This window comes from Chlamydotis macqueenii, chromosome 2 (assembly GCF_036417535.1).
Source record: "Chlamydotis macqueenii isolate bChlMac1 chromosome 2, bChlMac1.mat, whole genome shotgun sequence".
Classification (NCBI taxonomy): Eukaryota; Metazoa; Chordata; class Aves; order Otidiformes; family Otididae; genus Chlamydotis; species Chlamydotis macqueenii.
In genome coordinates, this window is record NC_141557.1 from 75,080,852 (window position 1) to 75,094,716 (window position 13,865).

A 13,865-nucleotide genomic window follows, 5' to 3' on the forward strand; every position below is an offset into this window, starting at 1 on the left:
GTTTGTTGTTTTTTTTTTTAAGTAAATCCGCGCAGCTGCAGCGCCCTCAGCCCTCCCCCCCGGCGCGGGGCGCCAGAGGCGCGGAGTGGGGCGCGCTGCCCCGCGGAGGGCCGGCAGCCCCCAACCCCCCCGCCTCACCGCGCTGCCTCCACGCCCGCTGCCCGCCCCCGCCCGGCCGGCGGCGGCGGCGGCGGGGCGGAGCGGGGCGGAGGGGCGGCTCTGGGGCTGTCGCCCGCCCTCCTCCTCCTCCTCCGCCACCGCCCCCCCGCCGCCGGCCCCAGGCCCGCGCCGCGATGGAGGGCGGGCCCAAGCTGCGCAGGACTGCTCGCCTCCCCCCCCACCCCCCTGCCGCCTTTTTTTTTTTTTTTTTAGCACCCTATTTCCCCTTTTTCTTGAATGAAACGTGAGGCGGAGCTGTAGCAAACCGTCTGCGCCGCGCGGGGCCGGAGCCTCCCCCTCCGGCTCCGCTCCTCCCCGCCCCTCCCCGCCCCCGCTCCCGCCCCCCCCCGCCCCCCCCCACCCCGCCGCCGCCGGGAGAGCTCCCCGCCCGCGGCCGCCGCCGCTCGGAGCCGCCGCCGCGCCCGGAGCCGCCGCCGGCGGCAGCAGCAGCGCGGAGCGCCCGGAGGAGCCGCCCGGAGCCGGCGGGGTGCGCGGGGCTGCGCGGGCGGGCGGGCAGCGGCCGCGATCCCCACCGGCACCGGTCACAGGGCGCACACGCCCCGTCCGCGCCCCTCCGCGGCAGCGCCGGGGGCTCTTCCTCCTCCTCCTCCTCCTCCTCCTCCTCCGATACAAAGCTGCTCGGGAAATGGCATTTCTCCCCGGAGCCACAGTCAAAAGCAATTTTCCTCTTTATTTTTATTTTTAAATATTTTTTTACGCCTTTCCTGGTGAAAAAGAATTAATTACCTAAATACATACAATTTTTTTTTTTTTTTTTTTTTTTGGTGTGTGCGTGCGTGTGTGTGGAAGCACCGGGCTCCCGCGATCGCTGTCTGAATGAAACTACGTAAATGCGTCTGTCTGTACGTTGCACTGGAGGGAAAACCGGAGCACTTCTGCGAGAGCTTGGATTCAGATGTGGTTCAGCTGGTCTCCAGGATTTTCCGTCTCTTTGGGGGAGAAGGTTGTTCGCCTTCCCGCGGCTGCGAGGCGGGATTTTCTGAGCTTTGACACATCTTTGGAGATGTCTGTTAAACAGGAGTCTGGGAAAAAACATTTGAAATCGTAGAGATTTTTTTTTTTGTGTGTCCCTTTCCCATCCCCTTGGTGACTTGAAGCATCAAAGCGGCCAGAACTTAACGTTTCTGAAGACTTGTGATGTTTGGGTTTTGTTGTTGCTATTTTTTTTTAGAGGAAACTTGACAGAGGAACATATTTATAGTCCAAGTAAGTACTTTACAGAGGAAATTTAGTTTGTGTAACTTAACAAAAAAAAAAGCAAAAAAAAAAAGCAGTGTTGAGATTTCTAGCTTAAAGTGCGTTGGATTAACGTTCATCCAAGGCTGCTTAGCGAATCGTATTGAATTGCAGTTTTGACGGTGCGTGTTCGTCCACTCCTTCGTGTCCATGGTAGTTCAGCACCTAGGGGAAAGTGCACCTGATTTTGAATTGGTATATTATTTTTTAAGATGTATTCCAACACCGAGGAGGAAATGGTCCTAAAGTAAATTTATAATAAGTAATAAGTGTGCACCTGGAAGTAAAGTATTTACAGCATTTTAATCCCTATTTATACCGTGCATCTCAAACCGAGGAGGCAACACGGAGAAGACAAAAGTACCTCCGAGACCCTGAGAACGCCCCCACACCACCATGAATGAAACCGTGCCTAATACCGTAACTGGATTATAATTTTTTTTTTGGTGTTATTAATTTTATTATTATTGGCTGCTTTACTTTTTTGGGTTCATCCTGCTCCTCTTCTTCCTCTCTCCCTCTTGCTGCTTCTTCTTGGGAATTATGGCTCATCCGGGGAGAAGAGGCTACGATAACCGGGAGATAGTGCTGAAGTACATCCACTATAAACTCTCGCAGAGGGGATACGACTGGGCTGCCGGCGACAGGGCACCCCTGCCTCCGAGTCTCTCTCCTCCTGCTGATGCTGCTGCGGTTGCTGCTGCTGCTGGGACTTCCTCTGATCACACTGGGCTGGTATCTCCGCACCCCGAGCCCCCCGGTTCAGCTGCTGCTAGCCACGTGCCCCCGGCTGAGGGGCTGCGCCCCGTGCCCCAGGTCGTCCACCTCGCCTTGCGCCAGGCGGGGGACGAGTTCTCCCGCCGCTACCAGAGGGACTTTGCCCAAATGTCCGGCCAGCTGCACCTGACCCCCTTCACGGCCAGAGGCCGCTTCGTGGCAGTGGTGGAGGAGCTCTTCCGAGACGGGGTTAACTGGGGCAGGATTGTGGCCTTCTTCGAGTTCGGCGGCGTGATGTGCGTGGAGAGCGTCAACCGGGAGATGTCTCCGCTGGTGGACAGCATCGCTGCCTGGATGACCGAGTACCTGAACCGGCACCTGCACAACTGGATCCAGGACAATGGAGGCTGGGTACGTCTCTAGATTGCTTGTTCCCGGCTCTGGCCCATGGCTGGCGGGGCTGCAAGGTGCGCAGTGCCCTGAGGGGTTGCACACGTGTTATGGGGAGCAAAAGGTGTGCCGGGGGGCATCTGCGCTGGCCTGTGCTGAGGCAACATAGGCCTTTTGCCGGCTGCTGAGTTTCACCTTGTCGTGGGGTTACGGTGGGGTGAGTTGGGGTGGGGTGAGCGGCTATGGCTCGCAAGCTAAAAGGATGAGCACCGCACCTTCTTCATCAGCCGCCTTCGCTCTCTACCCCCATCCACCCTTGCCTGATGGCAGCACTGGCCAAGGCAGAGTCCCGCAGCGGGGTGGGAAGGGGCAGCAGAGGTACCTGTCCAGCTGTTGGGGTAGCAGGGACCACGTGCATGTGTATGTGTGTACAGGCGTGCAGGCATCCCTGCCCATCAGGGGTGACGCACCAGGCAGGAGCACGACGAACGCGGTGCTACGGGCGGACAGGTGGCTGTGGGTGCCAGCATCTACAGCTGTGGTGGCGACAGGGTTTTACAGTGTAGGATATGTCTAGCGTGAAAAATCTGTCTTTGTCTTGAGATGAAGCAAAGGTGCCAGGAGCCACGTCTGTGTGATTGTTCTGGAAAATGAGTATTTTCTGTCGTCTGATGAGTGACTGTGTTTCTGGGGTAGAGATCACCCCTGGCTGGAGCTGGCTTCAGCATCGTCCAGAAAGGGAAGATTTCCACTTGTGGAAAATGGACAGCTTTTACACTGGTAGTCAATCAAAAGCTTTTCCCTTTTTCTCCCTCTCTGGTTCCAAAATAAACAACCACATCGAAACTGGAAGGGTATCTCTTTCCTTTTTTTCCTGTATTAATTGATATCTTGTAACAAAATGTGGTCCCAGCTGCTCTCCGGCAAACCAAACCTGTTGTATGTGTAAAGCTTATGATACGAATGTGTCAGGGGAAGAAATAGTAAGAGTTATACCGAAGAAGAAACTTTGTGTGGGCTGAGAGCTGACCGAAGTCACCTGGAAATGGAGGTCTGCTAGGTAGAAGACCAGCGATTTCGGGTCCAGTCCTCTGTGAGATGCAACCGGAGCGCTGACTCCATTACACAGCACACCTTTAAGAGGTGCGTGTAAAGGAGTGTAAGGTACAGTGTAAGTTTCCCAGTTAACGTGGTTTGCGAGCCTGGTGTTTGTGAAGCATTGCCACGTTAAATTCTCAGCATTCGGTCTCTTGCTAAGTCAGCGTTAGGCTCAGTGATGTACCGCCCGCATCAGCCTTCTCTGTTGAAACATGATGTTTGCCTTCCCAGTGCTGACCCCCCCCCGACTAAAGGGTATATCTCTTCGGGGACTCAGAACACACCTACATGCTGCTGTGACAGAGGGACTGTGCCTTGGGGGCCCTTTTCTCAGCAGGAATCCGCATTGCGTGCCTCCCGGAGGAGTGCTGCGGATCCCTGGCTATGGGTCACGTTGGAGGCAGGATTGTTCTCCTGCTCTCCCCCAATGAAGAAGAAAAAAACCTCAAGATTCATGGGGCCAGAAGGGGGAGCAGAAAATGCGTGTGTGTGTGTATGTCTGTGTATGTATATGTATACATATATGTATGTACATACAAATATGCATACATATACAGACACACAAATATATATATATACACACACATAAAATTATTCCAGTATCTGGTGATTGAGATCACACCTGGGAAAGGGACACTTATCCCCTGATCCCTTATTTCACAAATCACTGCAGAGGGTTTGTGGGTGTTTTTCTAAAAAAAAAAAAAAGATAACTGAGGGGAAAAAAAAAGATCGGAAAATAGTTCAGGCTTTTGGAGACCTCAGCTGGTTAAAAGACGAGCAGCTAAAGGGTTAGGGATTTTGCGATCACGCTGCTGGGTTGGGATGCCTAACTTGTGCGTAAGTCCCTGCTCAGGCTGGAAGCCCTTTCGCGGAGCTGGGGCCCTCGGTTCGCTCCAGAGCCAGTGAAGTCATTCTGTTAACTCCAGTGAGCTCTGGATCAAATCCATAAGCACGCTGGAGATGTATTGTCCTGTGCGTGTATTGTGTAAAGAGAAACGTAAATAATGAATAAAACCGGGAACGTGAAAAGACAGGTGTTACTGGATGTGATTGGCCAGATGAGGTGAGCGCTGGAGCTGTTTCTCAACAGTTAGACATACAAGAAGCTCGGACTATAAACACTGACTGCCTTTGAAAGGAAAAGATGCTTCTTATCGATGGCCGTTTAGTTGAGGTTTCCTATAAACAAAAGCTCCAGAGTTTGGATGCATGGGAGGCCATTCACTGCTGCGTGTTATTTGCGACGTACACGTGGAGGAAGATGTGGAAAATATTACCCCAGGGTGGCTTTTGCCTGTCTGTCCAGTGAATGGCTGGTACCCTTGAGCCATGGGATGGTTAAACGCCGGCACAACCTTCTAGCTGGTTCCAAAGAGCAAAAGACTAACATGAAGTTGCCAACACAGCTTTTAGAATCCTCTCTTGAGGCAGAAGAAATCAAGGATGACATGGGGTGGTGGATTTTTCTTTTTTTCTAGCTGTCAGGATCTGTCAGTGGAAAAGGATGCTTTAATAGATGCATTCAGTCTTCAGTTTGGCACTTGCACCATACCCCATGCCCAAGCCTTGTTAAAGCATCACAAGCGGCTCTTCTGAAGTAGCTGATCACCATGTAGGTGGTGACATGTCGTCGGACCTCAGCACAGCTGCCTGCAAGACCTCCCCATCACCCAGGTTGCTGCAACAAGCAGGAGCGCCGGCTGTTGTAGCCTTCTCCTCCTTCATATTGTGGCTCCCTGGCACTTTGTGGAGTGGGCTGTGTAGCAGTAGAGAGTAGTAAGGGGCTGTGTAGCAGTAGAGAAGAGAGCATCGGAGCATAGGAGTTAGTCATGAGTGTACGTCATACAGTGAGTAAGCTGGACAGCATGTGCTTTGAGTCTGTTGTCTGGGCCTATGTCTTATGCTCAGGTCTGAAGTTTGGTAGACACGTCTGTCTTCTTCATCTCTTTGGTTTGAATCAGTTCTGTAAGTTGGCAATGTATTTTGCAGGACATGATTTCTTCATATTGCAAGGAAAACAAGGAAGGAAGCATATGGAAGGGCAGGTTGGTGTAGCTGGTGGAGTATAAATTTTAGGCATTAGACATCACTGTTAATTGTGTCCAGGCATTGTTAATACCCTTACAACACACAGAGTCGTGGGTTTGTTCAAAACTTAGAAAAAGCAACAGATGGAGACTGCCTTCACTGGGGCTATATTATTAGCTTGTGGTTCTAGTGGCAAATAAATGCAGCTTTCAAAGATTTTCACGTAGGCCAGGATACCGCAATATTGTACTTTGGCCTGATAACATCTTAATTGTGTTACAAAAGAAATAAGAGGAGAACCAGCTCATCTCTGCAATTTCATGGTACTTGGTGTAATGTGTGCTCTGTGATTGACAACTTAATGGCTTCATTTCATTTCTGAGAGCCTGGTGTTTGAGCTGCAGAAGGACTGGCTTGGCAGCGGGCTGTCGCACTTGGTGACTTTTGACATAGGGAACACTGAATGTGATGCGTTTGGTGCGGGGGAAATAACTGTGTTTCTCTTGCAGTGACGGGTTCCCTCTTTGGGCCACGCATGAGAACTATAGAAGGAGACACAGGCACCATCATATACGTGTAGACAAGTACATTTTTGATGTAAAGAATGTAAAGAAGCCCAGGTGAGAGAAGCAGCGTTGTGTTGAAAATTCAACCAAGAAAGCATCATTTTAAGAGACGGTATTTTCGTGTGATAGTCGTGCATTTTTGTCTGATTCTGTTCTTTTATTGCAGTTCTTTATTCTGTTCAAGAGTTAAGGCCAGATATAGGGAAGGATTTAGATGTCTGAAGTGGACCTTTGGTGGAATATAAGCGCGTGCATCCTCTGAGTGCCTGCCTAGCCAGAATGGTGGCAGAAGTCCCTGGCTTCCCACTGTTCCTCTCCTAAGCCAGTCAGGAGCTGCCTCCGCCTTGGGAGAGGGGAGCTGCTCAGCACACTGTGCCCAAGAACCTCCATGTCCCGAACCTGGCAGGCATCCTCTGGCCTGGCTGTTGTCACTCATGTGCCATCTTCACACACGAACACAGCTGGGTAGAAGCCCCCACTTTTCCTGATGGCTCCTTGGTTAAGGCCTCTCCAGAGGTAACGGGAGGTTTGTCTGCAAGACCATCTCCAGGCTGGGGCCGGGGGGGTTTACACCTGCATCTCCAACATCTCAGGAGGCTTCATCTGCCAGATGGCTGCTGATTTTGCTGAGGTGTCCTTCCCTTTGGCAACAGGGCTTCTCCTTCTGCAGGGGTGAGATTTCATTTGGCGGAGGAGGAAGAACCGCGGGTGTCTAATTCCTGCTGTCCAACGTGTTTTCTCAGGTGGCTGTCTACAGCCGAATGCATAAATGCTTCTTGGACCAGCAACTAGACCCTGGGTTTCCCTTCTCCTGGGTTGACTGCCCTAATCACTAAGCTTCCTCTTTTTTTTTTTTTTTTTTTTTGCCTAGTAAATCATTAATTCTTGTTTCTCAGTGGCATGCCTTGGAAAGGAAAGTGCGGAGAGTCGCTGTGCCCCACGACAGTCCATAGCTGTCTCATGAAGGCGAGGGATGGCAGATGCGTCTGCCTCCGGGACAGTGCTAGAGGTCAGGGATATCAGTGTGACGCAGGGGCCTTCCCGTGGTCCTGCATGCGGCACCCACCAAAATCTCATCCCTTTCAGACTTTGGAGCTGGTCTCCCAGCAGCTCGGCCTGGCACCTGCCTGCGCAGCACGTTGCTTCTCTTGCAAGTCCTGAGCAAAAGCGGGATGGTGCCTTGCTTGGAGCCGGATGCCATGTGCTGGAGCAGAGGCACTTTGAATTTGGTTTTTTTTTTGCTGGTGACATGCGGCCTTGTAACGACTCAATCCCCAGTGGGGTTAACCCCAAGTCACTGTTTGACTGGTAAAAGGAAACTATCTGAAATCCACTCAGTTAAGTAAATGAATTGGCAGTTTCAAGTGTTACACCTTCTAGGTCCTTTGCCAGTTTTTGTGGCTTTGTGGGTTTATAATCGAATTCTCAAAATATTATCAAAATATTTTTCTTTTTGCTGTTGCTGAAGAGCGAGAAATTCATTCTGCGGAGGATCTGTGCTGAAGCAAGGAGTAGAAGTGCTAAGGCAGAAAGAGAAAATGATTGTGGTTCTCTAGTCCCTTTCGTTTATAATAGCTTTCTCTGTAACTTGCAAGAACGTTAGGTTGCGTATTTTTCTCAGAAGTCTCGTCTTTTTTTTTTAATATATGTATTGACCGTGACCTTTAAAATTTCAGAACCAGGGGTCTCAGTTATGGAGATGATGTCATTTGCCTTGATCTTGCAAAGAACTGTAAAGTTCAAACAGCAATCCTATTAAAAAGTTTTACTTTACTTTCAATATTGAGAAAGAAGTTAGTTCTGTGCCTGCATCAACACAGGCCTCTCTCAAGCTGCTGCGTTAGCTCTGCTGGGAAGTAAGTAGCTTAGGTTTTCGAGTATGTAGCTTGAAATTCGGAGCCGGTAATCCATGAAGAAAATCCAGCTGAAATTTTCTGCCAAGGCACAAGCATTTCTCTGATGGCAAAGCAGGGCTCTAGCAGGAGAATCACAAGACCTATGCAATGATGTGTGAAATTGCATGTGGAGCACAAGCATTTTCTCAGCAGCCAGATACCAGGGCCTGGGCTTCCTAAGCCGGTATGGAACTTTGTACTGCATCGCCAGCAAAAATTAAGCCCTTGCACCCAATACAGGCCTTGCTGACCAGAGAGTCATGTTTCAATCGGTTAAGGTCCGTTGGACCTGGGATGTTGGAAGGAGGTGGATGTGGAAATGGGAGTGGCACTTGGGTGTCACTCTGAAACCTCTGCTGTGGTTTTGATCTCATGTGATAGTTTGTGCCTGGCGCACTGGTGAGCCACCCTCGCGCTCCGCCGTCGCCACCGAGGGATGCCAAGCCCAGGGCTTGGGGCAGGACTGGCCAAAGTTGCAGCTCTCCGTACGCCGCTCTGCTTACCAGCGCAAGCTACCAGCAATCTTGCGATGTCCTTGTCTTCCCTCTTGCTCCGCAGCTGCCTCACGGGGCCAGCCTGCACTGTTTTAGCATCGTGGTCCTGCCCCGGTGAGGCAGTGGGCGCTCAGTCCTGGCCTGGGGTTTTGGCAGCCCCAAACTGAGTGAGCAGTCTTGGCAGCCGAGCAGCCGCAACTAAAAAACTACACGATAGGTCTGATTAAATAACAAATCTCCTGCGGCAAAGTGAATTTTTATTATTTTTTGGCTATTGCATTTCCATCCCTTTTAGCAACCGGGACGCTGGCTGGGCACGCTCCTCGCTCCCGTCACATGCACGCTTGTATTTGGCAGCTGTCTGGTTCTTTGCCTGTTTCATCTTCCTGCTTCATAGAGGGCTGGCGGTCCCCGGCTGCCCACAGGCCTTTCTGACTGTCCCTTTCCACCACCACTGCTGGTGCATCTGGGACCACCGGCTCCCAGACTCAGTCCTGGGTGCTTCCAGGTCTGGCCCTTCCCAGCTCCCTCCCTGGCCTGTTTTATTTTGCTCCGTGCCCTTGGGAGGGTGGAGCCTGGCCCTGTTTGGTTTGTTGGTTTTTTTAAAAATAATTTATTTATGAGTACCTTGTGGCTACTCCCATACCTACTGATTTAGTAATAACGATAACACTTGTTACTCGGTGGCAGCAAAATACTGATTATTTCTGAGGGCAGTACCGGCCTGTTTTATTTTCCATTTCATATATAATAATAGAACGGATGAAGGTGTGCAGTGCCATAAATCTTCTCTTCCCCAGCAGGATAACATCCAGGCCTTCTTGGCAAACACGAATGCTGATGACAGATTTGAGGGATTTTTATTTTACTCTGGCTTTCAGTCTCATTAACAATCTGATGGCTTTTTTTTTTTTTTTTTGCCTCCTGAAAGACTGAGAAATGGGATAACTTTTCCAAATGCATCTAAAAGTCTGGCATTTATTTTCTGTTATTTTATCCGAATGTTAATTTTATATCATAATTATTGCATATTGATAGACTTTGCTAAATTCTCCTCACTGCTAAGTCCCTTGCGAGTTTCTGGATTTTACAGTTAATGAGTAAGAAAACAAATCTGATTTTAGAAAGTGTTGCCGTTGACTTCAATAGGAACAGGAAGAGGCACTTAATTGGACAATTGTAGGTATGTTTACTTTGTATATGCGGCAAGAAAACTGAGATCAAATGAAAAAGCCACAGGTTTTCAACTAATAGAGAAAAACAGCCTTTTCTGCAATGCATGATTAACCTTTGGGAGGTGTTTTCATGGGAGACCTGTGAGCGAAAGTACAAAGTTGCATTCAGGAAAGGTTTAGGTATTTATAAGGGTAAGGAAAACATCTGTACTTGGTTCAAATAAAATTGCTTGGAAGGGCAGTCATACACCTTGATGAAACAGGGGGTACATTTAACGTCAGCTGCTGAAGTGTGATCGCCGGGTGCTGAGGGTAGACCTTTCTCTGGGGAATGCTATTTTCAAATTATCTACTACATTACTTCTTCCCCGGAGCACCTGGTGCTGGTCGGTGACCAGGGATACTGGGAGAGATGCACTGCCAGTCTCATCCAGCCAGGGAAAATTTCTTACTTCTGCATGTGTTTTGGAAAAGGAAAGGTAGTTGTAAATGTGCTTGGTGTGCGGCTAAGAGCAGTCGCATCACTGGATTTACTCCTGCACTGACTGAAGATCTGTTACGAATGGCCACCTTTAGAGTTAGTTAAAAGAAACAGTCAGCATCCTTCAGTGCACATATCATTTTATTGCTATTTTATTGGAGCATAAAAAGGATTTAACTTTGTTGATTGAAAAGGCAACTCAGTGGGTTTCAGGGTACTTACATGAGTAATTTATATACATGGGCCAGGTACAATAAAAAAGAAAAGGCCCCATTTTTCCCACCTAGTGATTGCAAGAGGCTGTCGCACAGTTGTTCGAGAAAGCAACTGAGAGTCAAAACATAACTTCCTCTTCTTGGCTCTAGTACTCAGTACACGATAGGATATGGGGCAAATCATTAGTATCTCTCTTTTTCGGTTAACCCAGATATGAAATGGGTATTCTTGCTAGCTCTACAGCACACCAGATCTGGGAAACTTATTGTTGCCCACCACACTATCATGAGTTGGGCTGGTGGTTTTTTAAATCAGAAAAAAAGTCATACAAGGTACAATACTGAGCAAAATGTATGTCATGGTAATTTGGGCCTTAGAGTGAAATTCAAAGCTGTAGCATTGTATCTTGTCATTGCTGGAGCTCGCTAGCCTGGGAAAGAGAAAAGTGAGTCAGATTCTGAAGCTGCTTGGAGGTGAGATTTGAGTGGAGAGGGGAGGTAGAAGAAAGAAAGAAAAAAAGTGAGATGGAAATTCGGCTTAAACTTTTTCAGCTCCGCTGTTCGGACATGTTTAGCAATGCTTGTGATGGAAACAGATTAAATAGATCAGTTTCAGGTGTTGGTTTCTAGTTTTTATTCAGGAAAAGGGTGAGCAGTGTGAGAAATGGCAACTGCCAATGTTAGTGCTTTCCTTTATGTATCAGCACAGTTCATCACGCGTTTCATGAAGGAAATTTTCCTTCCTTTTCCATTCCCACCATATGTAAAAGCTGTCTGTGGCACTTCAGGGGAAGGAGCTGTACTACACGCACCTGTAAGAAGTACTTCATGCACACGTATTCTTTTGCTTCCACTCACAAGCTTCATTCAGTGTTCAGATACAGGCAGAAAAAGCAATTTTAAAACTCAAAAAAAAAAAAAAAGAATAGTAATCAAGCCTTGGGGCATGACCATGAGGTTGAAGTTAGTTTTAACTGTCTTGCAGAACTGAGGCTTAGGAGACAAAATTCCTGTTGCATGCTCTGGGGAGACTTGCGTGAGTCACTGAAAATCAGGATAGGTCCTTGGACGGGAGGCCAGTGAAATACCTTCCTCTGTGGTACAGGACAGTCCTGTAGTGTGTCTTTGCGATGGAATAACTACTGCCAACTTTGTCTCTAATGGAAAGAACTCCTTTCTTAAAAAAACTCCATCACATGTTCAGACCGTGTATTATAAAATGTAGGAGAGGACCCTATTTCTAATCTTTTTTCTAAAGAAAAAAGAATTAAAAAGAATTCAAAGGCAAATTCAAATACAGTAGTAAATGAGTTGGCATTTCCATTAGCAGAATAAGATGGTCAGTGTTGTAGATTAGTAAAATCTGTTGAACTTCTCAAGAATGTACGCACAGCTCAAGTAAAAAATGACATTACAAAAAAACCAAAGTAAAAACTCCCTCATTCATAATAGAAGCAAATCCTGCATCGTGCTCCAAGCGTCTGCAAATTTTAGTTTAAGTTAGACATATCCAAAGCCCCTCTCCTGAAGTTGTCTGGCAAATCACAGTAAATCACACTGTCTAAATATCTAATCCCCAGTCTGCTGCTGGATGCGAAAGGTCCCACATATGACTGAGAAGGACGCCTAATGCCCATATTATTTTTGGGTTCCAGCTTGACCTGTGCCTTTCTCCGTTGCCCAGATCTGCAATAAATAGCAGGGCTGCTGCGAAGCCTAGGTGAGGGAAAGGCTATCTTCCTTGAAGGGTGGGAGCATGGCGGTGGGGCACACCAGCAAGGGGGGAAATAAAACCGGTTGCTTGAAATGTCAGGTGGTAATCAAGGCTGCAAGTAGATGAGCCGGCCTGGATTCTGTTCAGGCTTCTGTAGTAGCTCACGACTGTCTGCAAAAAAAATTCCTGCAGCATAAAATTTGCGTATTTGGCTCTGGACTGAATGTGTGAAATCCTCGCCTGACTAGAGTAAATATCTACTTTTTTCCAGTACAGATGCTAAAACCGATGGTATCCAGCTTCGTATAGCAGTGAGCATGTAGGCAGACCCAAAAAAAGATCTATAGAGCATCATGCAAAGTCTTGGCTGTAGTGCATGGTTGGGCATGTCTGTGCAGGGGTGGAAAACTGGAGCGACGCTGCCTCGGGTTTTCCCTGGAGAGTGCTCCTCAGCTTCCCCTGCCATCCTCGCTGTAAGGGGAACCTGGCCCGGGATGCTGCAAACGTCCCACGAAGACCACTTGCTAGAAATTGTCCTTGTTCAGCGTTGGCCAGTAAAGCTGTGTCTTGGCCCCAGGGGCGAGCTGATGAGTCTCTCTGGTGCTTTAGGGCCACGAGCCGGGGAGGTCCCCGCTCTGCTCTCCAGCCTGGGTGGCACGAGTGGTGGGGAAACCTGTCAAGGCATCTCTTCATATCGGTTTTCATCTCTGTTGAAATTGATCATTTTGCAAGGGAATAGTGTATTTATTTTGCAAGCAACTGGAATTTTCTGCCTTTTTAAAAAATTAAATTATTTTATTTTATTTTTCTGAACCCAACGAGAAGGATGCTTGGGGCATGGTAGCACATCCTGCAGGCTGGGACTTCTGTGGCAGTGTAATGGCCTGAAGGAAGAGGCAGCGCTGGCATGCTGCTAGGCTGTGTAAACTGGCTTAGGGTTTGTTTTAGAAAACTTGCTCTCTTTTTTTTTTTTTTCCCTCTCTGCTCCTTTCTCTCCCCTTGCAGACACAAATACATCATTCTCGCAAATGAAACTGTTTAATTTTAATCACTGGCCTAGAGCTAAAACTGATGGTGAGAGAGGAGCTGTTTGGTTTGCAGTCAGTGACAGCTGGAATAAACTACCTGTTCTCATGGAAGGGATGGACAGCCAGCTTGTTTGGTTTTGAGGACGCTTTGATCCCGAAAAAAACTCCTCTTGGCAAAAAAAAAAAGACAGGCTGGAACTGTGACAGCTTGATGTTACTGGCTGCTCTTTACACGTAAGGCTCGAAGTATGATGGAGAAATACTGTGTGCAGACGCTGCTTGTCTCTGTAGTTCAGGTCCCTCTGTTGAGAGCAACTCCTCATCCTGAAAGGTCACTGTCACCAGCACCTTGGGAGAGACTCAGAGTCCCACTAAAATAAGTTTCCTGTGATCAAGGTCCCTACCAGGCTGGTTTGGCAAAAGCTCTTCAGTATAGCTAAATGGCCCAGGTTCTCAAAACCCTGCCTTGAAATGATGAAGGCTGAGTGATTAGATATTAAATAATTTTGCAATGACTAGTTTTACCTCTGGCTCTGTAAGAAAGTCAGCCTTCTTATTTTGACAGTTCTCAGAAGAAAATGGCAGCACTCCCATTTCCTTTCCTTCTCCCTCTGAGCCTGCTATCCTTTTTATTTCCATTTTTTT

The 13,865-nt window shown here is 48.4% G+C and overlaps 1 protein-coding gene across 1 annotated transcript in view; it reads left to right on the top strand.

The window, feature by feature from the left end:
• Positions 1-595: 595 nt before the first annotated feature.
• Positions 596-13,865, top strand: part of BCL2 (BCL2 apoptosis regulator) — a 95,031-nt gene continuing 81,761 nt past the window's right edge. The window contains exon 1 of the mRNA XM_086740320.1: positions 596-2,544. Coding sequence (XP_086596446.1) covers positions 1,960-2,544 — 585 coding nt within the window. The 5' untranslated portion in view covers positions 596-1,959. The remainder of the gene's footprint in view (positions 2,545-13,865) is intronic.